Consider the following 22,619-nt stretch of genomic DNA (forward strand, 5'->3'; position numbering starts at 1 on the left):
ATCTCCACAGAGAAACTCTGGAGCTCTGTCAGAGTGACCATCGGGTTCTTGGTCACCTCCCTGATAGTTCAGTTTGGCCGGGCGGCCAGCTCTAGGAAGAGTTTTGGAGATTCCAAACTTCTTCCATTTAAGAATGATGGAAGCCACGGTGTTCTTCGGGACCTTCAATCCTGCAGAAATGTTTTGGTACCCTTCCCCAGATCTGTGCTTTGACAAAATCCTGTCTCGGAGCCCTACGGACAATTCCTTCGACCTCATGGCTTAGTTTTATATAGACAGGTGTGTGCCTTTCCAAATCATGTCCAATCAATTGAATTTACCACAGGTGGACACCAATCAAGATGTAAAAACATCTCAAGGATGATCAATGGAAACAGGATGCACCTTAGCTCAATTTCGAGTCTCATAATAAAGTGTCTGAATACTTATGTAAATAAGGTATTTATTTTTTCAGTTTTAAAAACATAAAAACCTGTTTTCGCTTTGTCATTATGGGGTATTGTGTGTAGACTGATGAGGGAAAACATTTATTAAATCCATTTTAGAATAAGGCTGTAACATAACAAAAAGTCCAAGGGGTCTGAATACTTTCCGAATGCACTGTATATATACACTACATGACTAAAAGTATGTTCGTCAACCATCTCATTCCAAAATCATGGGCATTAATATAGAGTTGATCAACCCTTTGTTGCTATAACAGCCTCTACTCCTCTGGGAAGGCTTTCCACAAGATGTTGGAACATTGCTGTAGGGACTTTGTTCCATTCAGCCACAAGAGCATTAGTGAGGTCAGGCACTGATGTTAGGCAATTAGGCCTGGCTCACAATCAGCGTTCCAATTCATCCCATAGGTGTTCGATAGGGTTGAGGTCAGGGCTCTGTGCAGGCCAGTCAAGTTCTTCCACACCGATCTCGACAAACCATTTCTGCATGGACCTCGCTTTGTGCACGGGGCATTGTGCGTCACTTGAGTGGGTTGAGTCATTGACGTGATCTTCCTGTCCGGGTTGGCGCCCACCTCGGGTTCGTGCCTTGGGGGAGATCTTCATGGGCTATACTCTGCCTCGTCTCAGGGTAATAAATTGGTGGTTTGAAGATATCCCTCTAGTGGTGTGGGGGCTGTGCTTTGGCAAAGTGGGTGGGGTTATATCCTGCCTGGTTGGCCCTGTCCGGGGGTATGGTCGGACGCGGCCATAGTGTCTCCCGACCCCTCCTGTCACAGCCTCCAGTATTTAGGCTGCAATAGTTTATGTGTCGGGGACTAGGGTCAGTCTGTTATATCTGGAGTATTTCTCTTGTCTTATCCAGTGTCCTGTGTGAATTTATGCTCTCTCTCTCTCTCTTTCTCTCTGCTCTTGGAGGACCTAAGCCCTAGGACCATGCCTCAGGACTACCTGGCCTGATGACTCCTTGCTGTCCACAGTCCACCTGGTCGTGCTGCTGCTCTCGTTTCAACCGTTCTGCCTGCGGCTATGGAACTCTAACCTGTTCACCGAACGTGCTACCTTGTCCCGGACCTGCTGTTTTAGACTCTCTCTCTCTACCACACCTGCTGTCTCTGACTCTGAATGATCGGCTATGAAAAGCCAACTGACATTTACTCCTGAGATCCTGACCTATTGCACCCTCTACAACCACTGTGATTAATATTATTTGACCCTGCTGGTCATCTATGAATGTTCGAACATCTTGGCCATTTACTGTTATAATCTCCACCCTGCACAGCCAACTCAGAGCCTTGTTCCTCCCTAGGTTTCTTCCTAGGTTCTGGCCTTTCTATGGAGTTTTTCCTAGCCACCATGCTTCTAAATCTGCATTGCTTGCTGTTTGGGGTTTTAGGCTGGGTTTCTGTATAGCACTTTGTTACATTAGCTGATGTGAAAAGGGCTTTATAAATATATTTGATTGATTGACTGTTATGCTAAAACGGGAAAGGGCTTTCCCCAAACTGTTGCCACAAAGTTGGAAGCCATTTTATGCTGTAGCATTAAGATTTTCCTTCACTGGAAGTAAGGGGCCTAGCCTGAACCATGAAAAACAGCCCCAGACCATTATTCCTCATCCACCAAACTTTACAGTTGGCACTATGCATTCGGGCAGGTAGTGTTCTCCTGGCATCTGCCAAACCCAGATTTGTCCGTCAAACTGCCAGGAGGTGAAGCGTGATTCATCACTCCAGAGAATGCGTTTCCACTGCTCCAGAGTCCAACGGCGGTGAGCTTTACACCACTCCAGCTGACGCTTGGCATTGTGCATGGTGATCTTAGGCTTCTGTGCGGCTGCTTGGCCATGAAAATTGTGCTGACATTGCTTCCAGAGGCAGTTTGTAACTCGGTAGGGAGTGTTGCAACCAAGGCCAGACAATTTTTACACTTCTGCACTCTGCCGATCCCGTTCTGTGAGCTTGTGTGGCCTATGACTTCAAGGCTGAGTCATTGTTTCTCTTAGACATTTCCACTTCACAATAACAGCACTTACAGTTGACCAGGGCAGCTCTAGCAGGGTAGAAATTTGATGAAATGACTTGCTGGAAATATGGCTTCCTATGACGGTGCCATGTTGAAAGTCACTGAACTCTTCAGTAAGGCCACTCTACTGTTAATGTTTGTCTATGGAGATTGCATGGCTGTGTGCTCAATTTTACACTGTCAGCAACGGGTGTGGCCGAAATAGTCAAATCCCCTAATCTGATGCAGTGTCCACATATATATATATATATATATATATATAAAAAAGTATATATAAAAAAGTATATATACATATACACTACCGTTCAAAGGTTTGGGGTCACTTAGAAATGTCCTTGTTTTTTAAAGAATTTTGTCCATTAAAATAACATAAAATTTATCAGAAATACAGTGTAGACATTGTTAATGTTGTAATTGACTATTGTAGCTGGAAACGCCTGATTTTTTATGGAATATCTACATAGACGTACATAGGCCAATTTTCAGCAAACAATGGCACATTGTATTAGCTAATCCAAGTTTATAATTTTAAAAGACTAATTGATCATTAGAAAACCCTTTGCAATTATGTTAGCACAGCTGAAAACTGTTGTTCTGATTAAAGAAGCAATAAAACTAGCCTTCTTTAGACTACTTGAGTATCTGGAGCATCTGCATTTGTGGGTTCGATTACATGCTCAAAATAGCCAGAAACAAAAAAACTTTCTGAAACTCAGTCTATTCTTGTTCTGAGAATTGAACGCTATTCCACGCAAGAAATTGCCAAGAATCTGAAGACCACATACAAGGCTGTGTACTACTCCCTTCTCAGAACAGGGCAAACTGTCTCTAACCAGAACTGAAAGAGGAGGAGGCCCCGGTGCACAACTGAACAGGAGGACAAGTACATTGGAGTGTCTAGTTTGAGAAACAGACGCCTCACAAGTCCTCAACTGGCAGCTTCATTAAATAAAACCCACAAAACACCAGTCTCAACATCAACAGTGAAGAGGCAACTCCGGGATGCTGGCATTCTAGGCAGAGTTGCTGTCACAAAATATGTCATACTGGATAGAGAAGGACTAAGGCGCAGCGGTATTGTGGAGACTCATTTTCTTTTAATGGTAAAAGGCAAAGCATCGACTGGAAAACAAAACAATAAATGATACTCACAACATGGACATGCTATGCAACCGCAGTGCAAGAACAATTCCCCACAACCCCAAAGACAAACACACACACCTATATAGGACTTCCAATCAAAGGCAACTATACACACCTGCCTTCAATTGGAAGTCCCAATCACCAACATTAAACAAGCACAAACCACCTGCCACATCCTGACCTAGACTAAGCAATACGCCCTCTGCTGGTCAAGACGTGACAGTTGCAAAGAAAAAGCCAGGTATCAGACTGGCCAATAAAAAGAAAAGATTAAGATGGGCAAAAGAACACAAACACTGGACAGAGGAAGATTTGAAAAAAAGTGTTATGGACAGACGAATCTAAGTTTGAGGTGTTCGGATCACAAAGAAGAATATTTGTGAGATGCAGAAAAAATTAAAAGATGCTGGAAGAGTGCTTGACGCCATCTGTGAAGCATGATGGAGGCAATGTGATGGTCTGGGGGTGCTTTGGTGGTAGTAAAGTGGGAGCTTTGTATAGGGTTAAAGGGATCTTGAAGAAGGAAGGCTTTCACTCCATTTTGCAATGCCATGCCATACGCTGTGGACGGCGCTTAATTGGAGCCAATTTCCTCCTATAAGAGGACAATGACCCAAAGCACAGCTCCAAACTATTCAAGAACTATTTAGGGAAGAAGCAATCAGCTGGTATTCTGTCAATAATGGAGTGGCCAGCACAGTCACCGGATCTCAACCCTATTGAGCTGTTCTGGGAGCAGCTTGACCATATGGTACGTAAGAAGTGCCCATCAAGCCAATCCAATTTGTGGGAGGTGCTTCAGGAAGCATGGGGTGAAATCTCTTCAGATTACCTCAACAAATTGACAACTAGAATGCCAAAGGTCTGCAAGGCTGTAATTGCTGTAAATGGAGGATTCTTTGACGAAGGCAAAGTTTGAAGGACACAATAATTATTTAAATTAAAATCATTATTTATAACCTTGTCAACGTCTTGACTATATTTCCTATTCATTTTGCAACTCACTTGCAGTGAGTAGTTATATAATTAATTTGAGTCCAGAAATAGAAATGATTGGAGTGGAGGAAAGCAATATGCCTATTTGATATTCCAAATGACCTCCATGGCAACCAAAAACATGGTAGAAATAATATTTTTCCCAATTATTAAGATCTATAGAACCTTTTGATCCTTATTGAAAGGGCATACACTTTAAGAGTGCAGAGGATATTGTGTGTGTGTGTGTGTGTGTGTGTGTGTGTGTGTGTGTGTGTGTGTGTGTGTGTGTGTGTGTGTGTGTGTGTGTGTGTGTGTGTGTGTGTGTGTGTGTGTGTGTGTGTGTGTGTGTGTGTGTCCTTGCTGCGTATTGTATGAGGATATTTATGGCGTTCGTGTTTTGTCGGGTTCTGTAAACTACAGTATAATTATGAGGTTTTGGCACCACCATGTGGCATTGGACATGACTTCTACAGTTCATAAGGTGGAAAAAGACTACTAGTCTCAACATAGCTTTCACTTATCAACTTCTTTCTGATAAGTAACTATCGGCCTATATCGAATCTTCCATTCCTCTCAAAAATTTTAGAAAAAGTTGTTGCGCAGCAACTCACTGCCTTCCTGAAGACAAACAATGTATACGAAACGCTTCAGTCTGGTTTTAGACCCCATCATAGCACTGAGACTGCACTTGTGAAGGTGGTAAATGACCTTTTAATGACGTCAGACCGAGGCTCTGCATCTGTCCTCATGCTCCTAGATCTTAGTGCCGCTTTTGATACCATCGATCACCACATTCTTTTGGAGAGATTGGAAACCCAAATTGGTCTACATGGACAAGTTCTGGCCTGGTTTAGATCTTATCTGTCGGAAAGATATCAGTTTGTCTCTGTGAATGGTTCGTCCTCTGACAAATCAATTGTAAATTTCGGTGTTCCTCAAGGTTCCGTTCTAGGACCACTATTGTTTTCACTATATATTTTACCTCTTGGGGATGTCATTCGAAAACATAATGTTAAATTTCACTGCTATGCGGACGACACACAGCTGTACATTTCAATGAAACATGGTGAAGCCCCAAAATTGCTCTCGCTAGAAGCCTGTGTTTCAGACATAAGGAAGTGGATGGCTGCAAATTTTCTACTTTTAAACTCGGACAAAACAGAGATGCTTGTCCTAGGTCCCAAGAAACAAAGAGATCTTCTGTTGAATCTGACAATTAATCTGGATGGTTGTACAGTCGTCTCAAATAAAACTGTGAAGGACCTCGGCGTTACTCTGGACCCTGATCTCTCTTTTGAAGAACATATCAAGACTGCTTCAAGGACAGCTTTTTTCCATCTACGTAACATTGCAAAAATCAGAAACTTTCTGTCCAAAAATGACGCAGAAAAATTAATCCATGCTTTTGTTACTTCTAGGCTCGACTACTGCAATGCTCTACTTTCCGGCTACCCGGATAAAGCACTAAACAAACTTCAGTTAGTGCTAAATACGGCTGCTAGAATCCTGACTAGAACCAAAAAATTTGATCATATTACTCCAGTGCTAGCTTCCCTACACTGGCTTCCTGTTAAGGCAAGGGCTGATTTCAAGGTTTTACTGCTAACCTACAAAGCATTACATGGGCTTGCTCCTACCTATCTTTCCGATTTGGTCCTGCCGTACATACCTACACGTACGCTACGGTCACAAGACGCAGGCCTCCTAATTGTCCCTAGAATTTCTAAGCAAACGGCTGGAGGTAGGGCTTTCTCCTATAGAGCTCCATTTTTATGGAATGGTCTGCCTACCCATGTGAGAGACGCAGACTCAGTCTCAACCTTTAAGTCTTTACTGAAGACTTATCTCTTCAGTAGGTCCTATGATTAAGTATAGTCTGGCCCAGGAGTGTGAAGGTGAACGGAAAGGCTGGAGCAACGAACCGCCCTTGCTGTCTCTGCCTTGTCGGTTCCCCTCTTCCCACTGGGATTCTCTGCCTCTAACCCTTTTACAGGGGCTGAGTCACTGACTTACTGGTGTTCTTCCATGCCGTCCATGGGAGGGGTGCGTCACTTGAGTAGGTTGAGCCACTGACGTGGTCTTCCTGTCTGGGTTGGCGCCCCCCCCTTGGGTTGTGCCGTGGCGGACATCTTTGTGGGCTATACTCGGCCTTGTCTTCGGACGGTAAGTTGGTGGTTGTAGATATCCCTCTAGTGGTGTGGGGGGCTGTGCTTTGGCAAAGTGGGTGGGGTTATATCCTGCCTGTTTGGCCCTGTCCGGGGGTATCATCGGATGGGGCCACAGTGTCTTCTGATCCCTCCTGTCTCAGCCTCCAGTATTTATGCTGCAGTAGTTTATGTGTCGGGGGGCTAGGGTCAGTCTGTTACATCTGGAGTATTCTCTTGTCTTATCCGGTGTCCTGTGTGAATGTAAATATGCTCTCTCTAATTCTCTCTTTCTTTCTTTCTTTCTTTCTCTCGGAGGACCTGAGCCCTAGGACTACCTGGCATGATGACTCCTTGCTGTCCCCAGTCCACCTGGCCATGCTGCTGCTCCAGTTTCAACTGTTCTGCCTGCGGCTACGGAACCCTGACCTGTTCACCGGACGTGCTTGTTGCACCCTCGACAATTACTATGATTATTATTATTTGACCATGCTGGTCATTTACGAACATTTTAACATCTTGACTATGTTCTGTTATAATATCCACCCGGCACAGCCAGAAGAGGACTGGCCACCCCTCATAGCCTGGTTCCTCTCTAGGTTTCTTCCTAGGTTTTTGGCCTTTCTCAGGAGTTTTTCCTAGGGAGTTTTTCCCAGCCACCGTGCTTCTTTCACATGCATTGCTTGCTGTTTGGGGTTTTAGGCTGGGTTTCTGTACAGCACTTTGAGATTTCAGCTGATGTACGAAGGGCTATATAAATAAATTTGATTTGATTTGATTTGAATGGTATGCCAGAAGCATACCACCCTGCATCCCACTGCTGGCTTGTTCCTGAAGCTAAGCAGGGTTGGTCCTGGTTGGTCCCTAGATGTGAGACCAGATGCTGCTGGAAGTGGTGTTGGAGGGCCAGTAGGAGGCACTCTTTCCTCAGGTCTAAAAAAATATCCCAATGCCTCATTGGGAAGTTAGATGGGTGTCCTGACTCTCTGTGGTCACTAAAGATCACATGGCACTTATTGTAGGGGTGTCAACCTGTCACCTAATCCTCCCCAGTTTACAATTGGCTCATTCATCCCCTGTAACTATTCCCCAGGTTGTTGGTGTAATTGAGAATGTGTTCTCAGTCAACTTACCTGATTAAATGAAGAGTGGCAGACAAAGATAAGAAGCTATGGATGATGATTGGAATGTGACCAACTTTTCCTGTCATATCCCACCAGTGAGGTTTAGGAGACCAAATGTGTCTTCATTGGATCAGCATCAAAGTTATTTAAAACCACTAAATGATGAATATGTGCATTAGCTGTCATAGTAGCAACATTTTCTCCATTGAAGCGACAGTGCATTTAGGCTGCCATATTTCACGTAGCCAGCTGCTAATACATGTATCAGAATAGCTTCTTCTCTACTGTGTAGTTTTAAAAAGTATAAGGGACTTGTTGAGTAAGAGAGAAGACAGGGAGGTGGTGGTGATAGGTGACAGACAGCGGGATAGGAAAAGGTCAATCAGTCACAAACTTTAATGTGGCAATTCAAGTAACAAACAATTTAGAGGACCATACACACATTGTCATCACACCCCCTGCTCCTCTTCACCCCTGTCTCTGCTTGTGTCTGGGGTGAGCCTTACAGAACACAAATAGACGACCCCGCCGTACCACAAAGAAGCAGTCTTTACAGCGCCGTTTCAGAGCGCTCTTGGTTTTCATCCCTGAAGCGGGCTGGAGGAAGGCCAGGTGCTGACACTGGCCTAGGAGGGAGCCACCATCCTGGGCAGAAGAGGCCAGGGGCTGGATGGGTCTACCCGGGGTCAGGAGCACTCTGGCTGGGTATGATGTAAGGGAGGAGAGGCAGCGGGAGATGGTGGTGGCAGTGCTAGGGTAGATCCGGCTGAGGGTGATCTGGGTTAGATGGCAGGTTAGGGAGCTGACGATGCGGTACAACAGGAGTGGTGCCATGGTGTCACCAACACCTGTCTGGAAAGAGAAAGACAATATTTTGGTTCACTTGCTTGGAGTTGTGATACCTCAGACTGTGTCCTTCCCATTCCTCCATTATCACTGATCTGACAGAACATGACAGGTGAAAGCAATAGCTGAAAGCCTATCCAGTCCTTTCAGTTACGAATGGTGCTGGAGGAGAGGAGGCAATCAAAATAATGCAGATAAAAATATAATATGCAGTGTCTATTACACTTGACTTATTCTGGAGAATATACATTTTTTGTATGCTCTAGCAGCAGATTCCAGCTAGCTTTACAGCGCATGATTCATGCTGCATGCTCGATTCCCAAGGCCAGCCGCGATCGTCCTTCAACTGCCCGATTAGGCAAATGCAAAGTACCATTATTTGATCAGAATCACTATCTGAATGTAACTGAATATGCACCAACCTTTCATCTACAAGAACGGGTTAGATAGGGGAATAAACCCCTGAAATGCACCGTTTAATGAAAACAACACTGCCGAAGAAGGATTTCTCTAGCAGAGCTATCGCTTCTTCCTGGCTGTGACGTAACGCGAACGTTAGCGGTTTCTGTGTCGGTTCTTAACACACTTTCTCGCGTTCATTTCAACAGTAACGCGTTGCTGAATTGATAAACTACCACATCTTTACAATAATCCACTCCTTAATATGATAATGATGTTACTGTTGGTTGCAAACGATTCGTGAATAATACATGAAATTCCCAGCACTTGGACCAGGCGGACGTATTTGGAGGGCGGAGAATCTCCCTATTCTTTGCAAAGCATCCTGGGTATAGAGTCCATTGTAAACATGGCGGCCGCTGTGCATCGGATTCTGTCCTTCAGTAGAAATGCTAAAGTGTTTGTATCACCTTTGAAGACGTCGGCGCTTTCTGTACAGCGCTACAGTCTAGAAGTGTCGACCACTGGAGAGCAGGTTACCCACACTGGACAGGTAAGTTAAGGCTCTAACGTTAGGCTTGTGTGTGTTTGCTTCCCCGAAAATATGTAATTTTGCTACTAACTAACGGCACACACTTGCACCACGACCAAGCCTTTGGCATAGTGTTAGATGTTGGTGTTATCAATTAGGATTTGCACCCTTGGTGCAACTTTAGTTAGCTGCTCACCCACTACAGTAGTGGGGTGGATAGGCGGTTTCACAGTCGGTAGGCATTGCCACATCGGTCAAGACAAAGCTAGTCAGAGCAAAGGCAGATGACACTTTAGCTAACTAGCTGGAGTGTCATTGTACAGCTAACTGTATGCTATTTTATTGATGGTTGTGATGAAAGTAAACTGGGATCATGTAATGTATGTACATGTGATCAGGTATCTCGTATCTACAGTGCCGTTCCAAAGTATTCATACCCCTTGGATTTCTTCACATTTTATTGTGACAGTGGGATTCAAATTGATTTCATTCATTTTTTTTGTCAACAAGCTACTCAAAATACTGTAACGTCAAAGTGGAGGAAAATTCAATTTATTTTTATTTTTAATATGAATTAAGCAATAAGGCACGAGGGGGTGTGGTATAGCCATGGTATATTGGCCATAATGGCTGTTCTTATGCACGACTCAACGTGGTGTGCCAGGATACAGCCCTTAGCCGTGGTATATTGGCCGTATACCACAACCCCCTGAGGTGCCTTATTGCTATTATAAACTGGTTATCAACGTAATTAGAGCAGTACAAATATTTTTTGTCATAGATGTGGTATACAGTCTGATATAGCACGGCTGTCAACCAATCAGCATTCAGGGCTCGAATGACCCAGTTTATAATACAAATTAGATCACTAAAATATAGTTGTTTCATAAGTATTCAGCCAATTTGTTTAGGCAAGCCTACATTAGTTCAGAAGTACAATGTGGCTTAACAAATCACATAATGGATTCACTGTGTGAAATAATAATAATAATAATAATAATAATAATAGGGGTTGATTTTTATTTTTATGTCTAACCCTTCCTCTATCCCCAATACATACATCTGTAAGGTCCCTCAGTCAAGTATTGAATTTCATTCACAGATTCAACTACAAAGACCAGGGAGCTTTTTGAAAGTGTCATAAAGAAGGGCAGTGATTGGTAGATGGATAACAATAACAAATCAGACATTGAATATCTCTTTAAGCATGGTCAAGTTAATAATTATCCTGTGGATGATGTATTAAACCACCAATAATACAGTCGTCTTTCTGAACTGAGCTGCAGAACAGGAATGAAACTGCTCAGAGATGTTACCATGAGGCCCGTGGTGATTTTAAAACGGCTACAGAGTTCAGTGGCTGTGAAGAAAACAGAGGACGGATCAACAACATTGTAGTGACTATAATAATTACTTTAAAGACCAGAGTGAAAAGTAGAATGAAAATATTCCAAAACATGGATGCAATCAAGTAATACAGCGACAAAACTGCCAAGGAATACACTTTTTAGCCTAAATGCAAAGCCTTATGTTCGGGGCATTGGTATGCTTGACATTGGCAAATACTGGGGTGTTTTTTAGGATAAAAATAAATGGGATGGAGCTAAACACAGGCAAAATCCTAGAGGAAAACCTGGTTCAGTCTGCTTTCAGCAGGACAATAACCTACAACACAAGGCCAAATCACCACTGGAGTTGCTTACCAAGAAGACAGTGCATGTTCCTGAGTGGCCAAGTTACAGTTTTGACTTAAATCTGCCTGAAAGTCTATGTCAAAGAAATTGCTGTCTAGCCATGATCCCCAATGTCTTAACAGAGCTTTCAAGACTTTTGAAAAACATTATGGGCTAATATTGCACAATATAGGTGTGTAAAGCTCTTAGAGACTTACCCAAGAAGATGCACAGCTGTAATCGCTGCCAAAGGTGTATATACAAGTATTAACTCTGGGAGCTGAATACATTTGCAATGACTATATTTTAGTTATTTTATTTATATAAATATTTTTAAAATGTTAACATTTTTCTTCCACTTTGACAGAGTATTTTGTGTAGATTGTTGGAACAAAATGACAATTAAGTCCATTTGAATCCTACTTTGTAACACAATAAAATGTGAAGAAATCCAAGGGGTATGAATACTTTTGCAAGGCACTGTAGGTCATAATCCCAGCTATATCTGATTGTACTAGCTATGTTCCTAATCAGTGTCTGTCTGCATGTTGTTTCAGGTGTATGATGAAAATGATCCCAGGCGGGCCAGGTTCGTGGGACGACAGAAAGAGGTAAAACTACATCCAGTCTGGAAGGGCAGCCATGGGGCTAAGGGGGCTGTTGATTCATACAACAACCTGTTGAAATACGGCCTAAAGCTGGGCATTGATAGGTTTACAATGCAGAATCTTGAGCAGTCCACTGAGAGGGAATGTTTACTACAATACAGAGTGGACTACAATGCTGTGTGTTTCCAGGTGAACAAGAACTTTGCCATCAAGCTGGTGGCTGAGGAGCCGGTCAGTGGCATTGAGGCCAGAGTGGTGTCATGTGACGGGGGTGGAGGAGCACTAGGCCACCCCAAAGTCTATATCAACCTGGTAATAATTTCTTTAGTATACACTAGTTAGTCTACATTTCTCTGTAGTGTATACTAGCTATTCTACATGTCCCTGAGGTGTACACTAGCTAGAGTGGTGTCCTGATGAGGGTGGAGGAGCCCTGGGCCACCCAAAAGTCTACATCAACCTGGTAATGCTCATAAGCTCTGACCACATTACAAGCACAAGAGTGGGCGTAGCGATATTGTTTTCCATTTTTCCATCTTAAATCCAATTCACATGATTCATGCAAGAACGGCATTGCACCAAGCAAGCCATTGTTTTTCAATGGAGGTGTGCTTTGGAGTCAGTGCCACTTCTGAGTTCAAGTAAATTGATCTTTAACCTCACGCTGCGCCTGACCTCATGGCGCACTTGGTGGCTTGCGCGAATCAAGTGAATAGGCCTTTACATCAGGTAGAGTTCCTGTTTTTCAGCTTCATGCTACACAGTGAATTGGTCTATTTGTTGTGACGTTCTCCTGTGCTAATGTCTGTTTGCTGTCTTCTGTCTGTGTGTTTCTCCAGGATAAAGAAACTAAAGTGGGCACATGTGGCTACTGTGGACTGCAGTTCAAACAGACCCATCATCATTGAGACTTGTTCTCAGTCAATCTCGCTCGGTTTAGTGTTATTCTGCTTAATAAATTATATCTGCTATTCTCCTGTCTCTGTATGAGTTCCTATGAGTGGTGGGTATATGCATATGGAAGCTTTGACAGTTGGTAAATGCCTAGTCTTGGCACCCAGACCCAAATCAAGGTTCCCAGGAGAGACTAGTAAATGTCACAATGGTAATTGAAATGAGTTGTATTTCTGGACCCTGCTGAAAAACATCTGGGATTTTTTACATTTTACAGTTCCCCATCCCACTGCCAGAGGGCAGCATTGGCTGACTTGTCAAAAGTGTTCATGCAATCAATAATTCAGTGAAACAACAAGGTGAAAGACAGACAGGGTGTTGTGGTTACTGTAGAAGCTGTGATGTGGTTAGTTATGACAAGGGACTAAAGAGTTATTCTGTGTGTGTGTGGCAACAACACAAGGGCTTATTAAAGCGTTATTCTGTGTGTTTGTAGCAAAAACGCAATAGTTATTCTGTTCAAGTGGCACTTCCAGTGCTGGTATCTTAATTTTTCTTTAGACATATCCACCAACGTAGCAAAACAAACTGCAGCTGGCCCAGAACATAGTGGCACATCTTGCTCTTCATTGTAATTAGAGGGCTAATATTAGTACTATGCATGCCAGTCTCTCTTGGCTGAGTTGAGGAAAGACTGACTGCTTGTTTTTCTAATGTGTTGGAAATTCCAAATTGTTTGTGTAGTCAATTTACACAAAAACTTACCCCACCAGACATACCACCAGGGGTCTTTGTACAGTCCCCAGGTCCAGAACAAATTCAAGTAAACACAGTATTATGCAGTACCATGACTGCATAGATCTCCCATCTTATATATCACAAGTGAACAGCAAACTTTGTTTCAAAAAGCAAATAATGCAACGCCTCTCCCCCATGTGACCTAGTTGTACTGTACTGACATGTATGTGTAATTGATAGATATACATACTACTTTTAAATGTATGTAAATTCTAAAGTGTTTTGTCTGTAATGTCTTTTTCATTATCTCCCCGGTCCCCAGTAAGACTAGCTGTCTCCATTGGCATCGGCTAATGGGGATCCTAATAAATCAAATGAAAATCATATTAGTACATAATCACTTTTATTCCAGCGTTGTTCATACATGCACAACAAGGCATGATACAAGATAGTCACATTGGATGGTGTAAATAAAATCTAAAATGTGTTTTAATTTTAGTAAACTATCAATGCGGTTAATTAATCTGAAAAATATTGCAATGGTAATCTTTGAACACCTAAGCAATAGTTAAAATGGGGGTAGACCCCATATGAAGGCCCTCTTCACAGGGACCAGGGATATCCTTAAAGGACTCCTGCATTCATCCAGCCCTCCACTCCCCCGCATTCCCAGGGGCGGACTGGGGCTAAAATTCAGCCCTGGCAATTCAGCCACAGCAGCCCACATCACTCCTAGACTTATTGTTACAGCCTGAATTCAACATTGATTAAATATATTTTTCTCTCTCACTCATCTACACACAATGACAAAGTGAAACCGTGTTTTTTGAATTGTTAGCAATTTATTGAAAATACAGATATATCTAATTTACATAAGTATTCACACCCCTGAGTCAATACATGTTAGAACCACCTTTGGCAGATATTACAGCTGTGAGTCTTTCTGGGTAAGTCTCTTAAGAGCTTTGTACACCTGAATTGTTCAATATTTGCACGTTATTCTTAAAAAAAATTCTTCAAGCTTGGTTGTTGATCATTGCTAGACTGCCATTTTCAAGTCTTGCCATATATTTTCAAGCTGATTTAAGTCAAACTGTAACTAGGCCACTCAGGACATTCAATGTCGTCTTGGTTAGCAACTCCAGTGGGGCTCCCGAGTGGCGCAACGGTCTAAGGCACTGCATCTCAGTGCTAGAGGCATCACTACAGACCATGGTTTGATTCCAGGCTGTATCACAACCGGCCATGATTGGGAGTCCCATAGGGCGGCGCACAATTGGCCCAGCGTGGTAGGGGTTAGGGTTTGGCTGGGGTAGGCCAAACTAGGCTTGCCTAGTTAAATAAATATAAATAACACTAACTTTAGATTAGGCACTGCAGAAATACTTTACTAATGATTAGTAAATGGTTTATTATTGTGGGAGTAATGATTCATAAATGGTAACACACAATTTATAAATGGTTTATTACGGACCCTTAAAATATGGTATTACCAATATATAGAGCCAATATATTAAGGAACTGGCAGTACATCTGTGTCTCTCTGGTTTCTTCATACCTCCACTGCACTCACCTCTGAGCTGTCTCTGCTAAGCCATCCCTCCTTTCCCACAGCATTGCTATTAGAAGACCAGGGGACCACACTGCCTATGCTGTGCCCAGCAACGTCATAGGGTTAGTTGTGAATGAATAAACACATGTATTAGATAAAGAAAGATTACTGAATAAATGCCTAATAGATGACTATTGGCTCATAACACCTTATGAAAGCCTAACTAGCTATATTGAAAATAGAAGTGCCTGACTGTCATATATCTCCCCCCTATCCTAAGGTTTAATTACTATTACATATACACTGAGTGTACAAAACATTAGGAACACCTTCCTAATATTGAGTGTCACCCCCTTTTGCCCTCAAAACAACGTCAATGTGTTGGGACATGGACTCTACAAGGTGTGGAAAGCGTTCCATAGGGATGCTGGCCCATGTTGACTCCAATGTTTCCCACAGTTGTGTCAAGTTGGCTGGATGTCCTTTGGGTGGGGGACCATTCTTGATACACACGGGATACTGTTGAGCGTGAAAAACCCAGCAGCATTGCAGTTCTTGACACACTCAAATCGGTGCTCCTGGCACCTACTTCCATACCCCGTTCAAAGGCACTTAAATCTTTTGTCTTGCCCATTCACCATCTGAATAGCTCACATACACAATCCATGTCTCAATTGTCTCAAGGCTTAAAAATCCTTCTTTAACCTGTGTCCTCCTGAAGTGGATTTAACAAGTGACATCAATAAGGGATCATAGCTTTCACCTGGATTCAACGGGTCAGTCTATGTAATGGAAAGAGCAGGTGTTCCTAATGTTTTGTACACTCAAAATATCAATAAACTGACAGCAAGTGTCAGTGTCTCTCTCTCTCTCGCTCTCTCTTTCTCTCTCTCTCTCTCTCTGTTTTCTCCCTACGTCCACTACACTTGACTGCTGCAGCTGCAGCTGAGATGTCTGTGCTGCTAAGCCAAGCATCACCCAGCAACCTCCAACGGTAACACCAAAATTTCTTTTTGATACTGTCGCAAAGCTAACTAAAAAGCAGCATTCCCAAGAGAGGATGGCTTTCACTTCAGTAGTAATAAATTCATGAACTTCTTTGAGGAAAAGGTCATGATCATTAGAAAACAAATTACGGACTCCTCTTTAAATCTGTGTATTCCTCCAAAGCTCAGTTGTCCTGAGTCTACACAACTCTGCCAGGACCTAGGATCAAGGGAGACACTCAAGTGTTTTAGTACTATATCTCTTGACACAATGATGAAAATAATCATGGCCTCTCAACCTTCAAGCTGCATACTGGACCCTATTCCAACTAAACTGTTGAAAGAGCTGCTTCCTGTGCTTGGCGCTCCTATGTTGAACATAATAAACGGCTCTCTATCCACCGGATGTGGCGCCAAACTACTAAAAGTGGCAGTAATAAAGCCTCTCTTGAAAAAGCCAAATCTTGACCCAGAAAATATAAAAAAATATTGGCCTATATCGAATCTTCCGTTCCTCTCAAAAATGTTAGAAAAATCTGTTGCGCAGCAACTCACTGCCTTCCTGAAGACAAACAATGTATACGAAATGCTTCAGTCTGGTTTTAGACCCCATCATAGCACTGAGACTGCACTTGTGAAGGTGGTAAATGACCTTTTAATGGCGTCAGACCGAGGCTCTGCATCTGTCCTCGTGCTCCTAGACCTTAGTGCTGCTTTTGATACCATCGATCACCACATTCTTTTGGAGAGATTGGAAACCCAAATTGGTCTACACAGACAAGTTCTGGCCTGGTTTAGATCTTATCTGTCGGGAAGATATCAGTTTGTCTCTGTGAATGGTTTGTCCTCTGACAAATCAACTGTAAATTTCGGTGTTCCTCAAGGTTCCGTTTTAGGACCACTATTGTTTTCACTATATATTTTACCTCTTGGGGATGTCATTCGAAAACCTAATGTTAACTTTCACTGCTATGCGGATGACACACAGCTGTACATTTCATTGAAACATGGTGAAGCCCCAAAATTGCCCTCGCTAGAAGCCTGTGTTTCAGACATAAGGAAGTGGATGGCTGCAAACTTTCTACTTTTAAACTCGGACAAAACAGAGATGCTTGTTCTAGGTCCCAAGAAACAAAGAGATCTTCTGTTGAATCTGACAATTAATCTTGATGGTTGTACAGTCGTCTCAAATAAAACTGTGAAGGACCTAGGCGTTACTCTGGACCCTGATCTCAGAAACGTTCTGTCCAAAAATGATGCAGAAAAGTTAATCCAGGCTTTTGTCACTTCTAGATTAGACTACTGCAATGTTCTACTTTTCGGCTACCCGGATAAAGCACTAAATAAACTTCAGTTAGTGCTAAACACAGCTGCTAGAATCTTGACTAGAACCAAACAATGTGATCATTATTACTCCAGTGCTAGCCTACCTACACTGGCTTTCTGTTAAGGCAAGGGCTGATTTCAAGGTTTTACTGCTAACCTACAAAGTATTACATGGGCTAGTTCCTACCTGTATTTCTGATTTGGTCCTGCCGTACATACCTACACGTATGCTACGGTCACGAGACGCAAGCCTCCTAATTGTCCCTAGAATTTCTAAGCAAACAGCTGGAGGCAGGGCTTTCTCCTATAGCGCTCAATTTTTATGGAATGGTCTGCCTACCCATGTGAGAGACGCAGTCTTTACTGAAGACTAATCTCTTCAGTAGGTCATATGATTGAGTGTAGTCTGGCCCAGGAGTGTGAAGGTGAACGGAAACCGCCCTTGCTGTCTCTGCCTGGCCGGTTCCCCTCTCTCCACTGGGATTCTCTGCCTCTAACCCTATTACAGGGGCTTAGTCACTGGCTTACTGGGGCTCTTCTGCTACTGGTGCTCTTTTGTGGGCTATACTCGGCCTTGTCTCAGGATGGTAAGTTGGTGGTTGAAGTTATCCCTCTAGGGGTGTGGGGGCTGTGCTTTGGCAAGTTGGGAGGGGTTATATCCTGCCTGTTTGGCCCTGTCCCGGGGTATCATCGGATGGGGCCACAGTATCTCTTGACCCCTCCTGTCTGAGCCTCCAGTATTTATGCTGCAGTAGTTTATGTGTCGGGGGGCTAGGGTCAGTCTGTTATATCTGGAGTATTTCTCCTGTCTTATCCGGTGTGCTGTGTGAATTTAAGTATGCTCTCTGTAATTCTCTCTTTCTCTCTTTCTTTCTTTCTTTCTTTCTTTCTTTCTCTCTCTCGGAGGACCTGAGCCCTAGGACCATGCCTCAGGACTACCTGGCATGATGACTCCTTGCTGTCCCCAGTCCACCTGGCCGTGCTGCTGCTCTAGTTTCAACTGTTCTGCCTGCGGCTATGGAACCCTGACCTGTTCACCGGACGTGTTACCTGTCCCAGACCTGCTGTTTTCAACTCTCTTAGAGACAGCAGGAGCGGTAGAGATACTCTCAATGATCGGCTATGAAGAGCCAACTGACATTTACTCTTGAGGTGCTGACTTGTTGCACCCTCGACAACTACTGTGATTATTATTATTTGACCATGCTGGTCATTTATGAACATTTGAACATCCTGGCCATGTTCTGTTATAATCTCCACCCGGCACAGCCAGAAGAGGACTGGCCACCCCTCATAACCTGGTTCCTCTCTAGGTTTCTTCCTAGGTTTTGGCCTTTCTAGGGAGTTTTTCCTAGCCACCATTCTTCTACACCTGTATTGCTTGCTGTTTGGGGTTTTAGGCTGGGTTTCTGTACAGCACTTTGAGATATCAGCTGATGTAAGAAGGGCTATATAAATACATTTGATTTATTTGATTTATTTTAGGGGCCATAATAAACAATTTACAGTGCATTCAACAAGTATTCAGACCCCTTGACTTTTCTACATTTTGTTACGTTACAGCCTTACTCTAAAATAGATGAAATATTTTTCTCCCTCATCAATCTACACACAATACCCCATAATGACAAAGGCAAAAACAGGTTTGAAGAAATGTTTGCAAAAACAGAAGTAACTTATTTACATAAGTATTCAGACCCTTTGCTATGAGATTCGAAATTGAGCTCAGGTGCATCCTGTTTCCATTGATCATCATTGAGATTATTCTTCAACTTTATTAGAGTCCACCTGTGGTAAATTGAATTAATTGGACATGATTTGGAAAGGCACACACCTGTCTATATAAGGTCACACAGTTGACAGTGCATATCAGAGCAAAAACCAATGCACTGTATAAGGTAGTTGTGAATGAATAAACACATATATCAAACAAATAAGAAAATCACTGAATAGATGCATTAAAGATGACCATTGACTTATTTAATACCTAAATATTTCACATTGTAGGTATTCCCCCTGCCCACTTTAGATACGTGTTTATTAGGCTACATATAATTCCATTTCAGAAAACAGAGAGAGAGACTGCCAGTTCCTTGATGGTTTGGCTGTAGCCAATGGCTACATGAAGGAATAGTCAGTCTCTCTCTCTCCCTCTCTGTTTTCTTTTATTGAATTCAATATGCAACCTTCTGTGTTTGTCAAAGAACGATGCCGGGACTATTTTATGTGGATGCGGATTTCCAGCGTTGTGCTTCGTTTGACAGTGCCTGTATGCGTATCTTTCTGCCAAGAAGTGATGGGCCTTTCAGCGAATGAAATAAGTGGGAGATAGGCCTTCAGTGCTGTGGCTATGTAATGTCGTCCAACACCAGAGTCACTTGTTACTACAGCTCATAAACTCACTTTCTGGGCTGAAGTGACTGAGATTCAGAAGCGAATAAATATTGATAAAACAAAATACACAGACAGTTTCCGAAATGACCTTTATTGTAATACATGATGACTTGTGTTTAGGAAAAAGCACTGTATAAATGTCTAGTAGATGGCTATTGCCTCACCTATGTGTTATAAAAGCCAATCTAATGGCTTGTTAGGCTATAATGCAAGTACCCTAGTGTCTAAATGTTCCCCCGAATCCCCCTTACCTAATTAGCCTACTGTAGTATGTATGAAATATATTTCATACAATTTACAGCCAAGATATTAGTCCTAACTGGCAGTAGTACAATACATGATCTGTGTCAGTGTGCGTGTGTGTCTTTCTCTGTTTTCTTCCTACCTCGACTACACCACAGCATCTGATCTGTCATTTCTCACAGACACACCACTCGGACTAGCAGAACCAGAACTTTTAGCAAATAAGTCGGTTAATTTCACACATTTAGCAGTGTCGGCCTCAAGCCCTTTTTGGTCTCTAACTTTTTTGGCGTTACCCTACTGTGTAGGGCATGCCAGCCCCAGAATTCACTCTTCTTATCAGCTGTATGCATAAATGTTCTATGTGTTATCTTAGGAATTCAACATTCTCTGTGTTGGTCTTGCCAACCCCCATTGTCACACCTCTGAGAAGCAGAGGTTACATCCTGTCGATCTGATATATGATTGGAGGTTAACTTTGCAGTAATACTATTGGTCAACAACTCAGGTTTTCAATCCAAACAACTCAGATGCTTATAAAAGGTTAATTGTTCTTTCTCTTGTTTGTTCCTGACCTGCTGTGATGAGATACTTTCATTCTCTTTCCACCCTATGGACTTTTGGGGCATGGCATTTCAGGCTATGGTTTCTCTCTCTCTCTCTCTGACCATGCTCTGAATAATGCCTTGTAACACTTGTTAATGGCTTGTAACTTAAGATTTGGGCCTTGTATGTGAATCCATTCGTTTTACAAAGTAATTAAATACACTTGTATTTAGAATCCATTCTCAGACATTTCTTCATTACCTATTAGTGTAACTCAACCATAGTCTCTTGCAAATTGCTAATCATCTTTATGGATTCAGATACAATTGTTAATAGGCTAATGACTTAGTCTTATTAGTAGTTGCATATGAGGTATTTACGATATCTCTACACCCGTTTTTTTGCTTTGACTGAGTGACTGATGGAGTCAGAGCGGGTCTTTCTCGCTTCGATGATCCGCATTTAACTTTGAATGCGAATTTGCACCATCTCAGCTCAGCCGGCCCATCTTGGAAGGTGAGCCGGCCGTTGCCCACTGGTCAGACAAATGCTCAATATAGATGATTATGACAACAGAGAAATAGCACAAAAGCACAAAAGTTCTAAAAAAAGGCAGTGTCCAGTTTTTTAATATATTATAAACTCACCAAAAAATGAAACGTCCCTTTTTCAGGACCCTGTCTTTCAAAGATAATTCGTAAAAATCCAAATAACTTCACAGATCTTCATTGTAAAGGGTTTAAACACGGTTTCCAATGCCTGTTCAATGAACCATAAACAATTAATGAACATGCACCTGTGGAACGGTCGTTAAGACACTAACAGCTTACAGGCGGTAGGCAATTAAGGTCACAGTTATGAAAACTTAGGACACTAAAGTGGCCTTTCTACTGACTCTGAAAAAACACCAAAAGAAAAATGCCCAGGGTCCCTGCTCATCCGTGTGAACGTGCCTTAGGCATGCTGCAAGGAGGCATGAGGACTGCTGATGAGGCCAGGGCAATAAATTGCAATGTCCGTACTGTGAAACGCCTAATACAGCACTACAGGGAGACAGGATGGACAGCTGATCGTCCTTGCAGTGGCAGACCACGTGTAACAACACCTGCACAGGATCGGTACATCCGAACATCACACCTGCGGTACAGGTACAGGATGGCAACAACAACTGCCCGAGTTACACCAGGAACGCACAATCCATCCATCAGTGCTCAGACTGTCCACAATAGGCTGAGAGAGGCTGGACTGAGGGCTTGTAGGCCTGTTGTAAGGCAGGTCCTCACCAGACATCACCGGCAACAACGTCGCCTATGGGCACAAACCCACCGTCACTGGACCAGACAGGACTGGCAAAAAGTGCTCTTCACTGATGAGTCGCGGTTTTGTCTCACCAGGGGTGATGGTCGGATTCGTGTTTATCGTCGAAGGAATGAGCGTTACACCGTGGCCTGTACTCTGGAGTGGGATAGATTTCCTCCTCCCTCATGTGGTACCCTTCCTGCAGGCTCATCCTGACATAACCCTCCAGCATGACAATGCCACCAGCCATACTGCTCGTTCTGTGTGTGATTTCCTGCAAGACAGGAATGTTAGTGTTCTGCCATGGCCAGCGAAGAGCCCGGATCTCAATCCCATTGAGCACTCTTGGGACCTGTTGGATTGGAGGGCGAGGGCTAGGGTCATTCCCCCAGAAATGTCCTGGAGCTTGCAGGGGCCTTGGTGGAAGAGTGGGGTAACATCTCACAGCAAGAACTGGCAAATCGGGTGCAGTCCATGAGGAGGAGATGCACTGCAGTACTTAATGCAGCTGGTGGCCACACCAGATACTGACTGTTACTTTTGATTTTGACCCCCCTTTATTCAGGGACACATTATTCAATTTCTGTTAGTCACATGTCTGTGGAACTTGTTCAGTTTATGTCTCAGTTGTTGAATCTTGTTAAGTTCATACAAATATTTACACATGTTAAGTTTGCTGAAAATAAAATGCAGTTGACAGTGAGAGGACGTTTCTTTTTTTGC

The 22,619-nt window shown here is 43.0% G+C and overlaps 2 protein-coding genes across 2 annotated transcripts; one reads left to right on the forward strand and one right to left on the reverse strand.

Moving 5' to 3' along the window:
• Positions 1-8,233: 8,233 nt before the first annotated feature.
• Positions 8,234-9,476, reverse strand: mrpl36 (mitochondrial ribosomal protein L36). Its single transcript, XM_029732263.1, has 2 exons — positions 9,129-9,476; positions 8,234-8,712 (listed from the first exon to the last, which is right to left on the reverse strand). The coding sequence occupies exon 2, from the start codon at positions 8,692-8,694 to the stop codon at positions 8,329-8,331; it is 366 nt and encodes a 121-aa protein (XP_029588123.1). The 5' UTR covers positions 8,695-8,712; positions 9,129-9,476; the 3' UTR covers positions 8,234-8,328.
• A 3-nt stretch (positions 9,477-9,479) lies between these two features.
• Positions 9,480-12,892, forward strand: ndufs6 (NADH:ubiquinone oxidoreductase subunit S6). The gene is made up of 4 exons (XM_029732262.1): positions 9,480-9,658; positions 11,868-11,921; positions 12,108-12,230; positions 12,758-12,892. The coding sequence occupies exons 1-4, from the start codon at positions 9,515-9,517 to the stop codon at positions 12,824-12,826; spliced, it is 390 nt and encodes a 129-aa protein (XP_029588122.1). The 5' UTR covers positions 9,480-9,514; the 3' UTR covers positions 12,827-12,892.
• The last annotated feature ends 9,727 nt before the right edge of the window (positions 12,893-22,619 follow it).

The sequence above is a fragment of the Salmo trutta genome, chromosome 34 (assembly GCF_901001165.1).
Source record: "Salmo trutta chromosome 34, fSalTru1.1, whole genome shotgun sequence".
NCBI lineage: Eukaryota > Metazoa > Chordata > Actinopteri > Salmoniformes > Salmonidae > Salmo > Salmo trutta.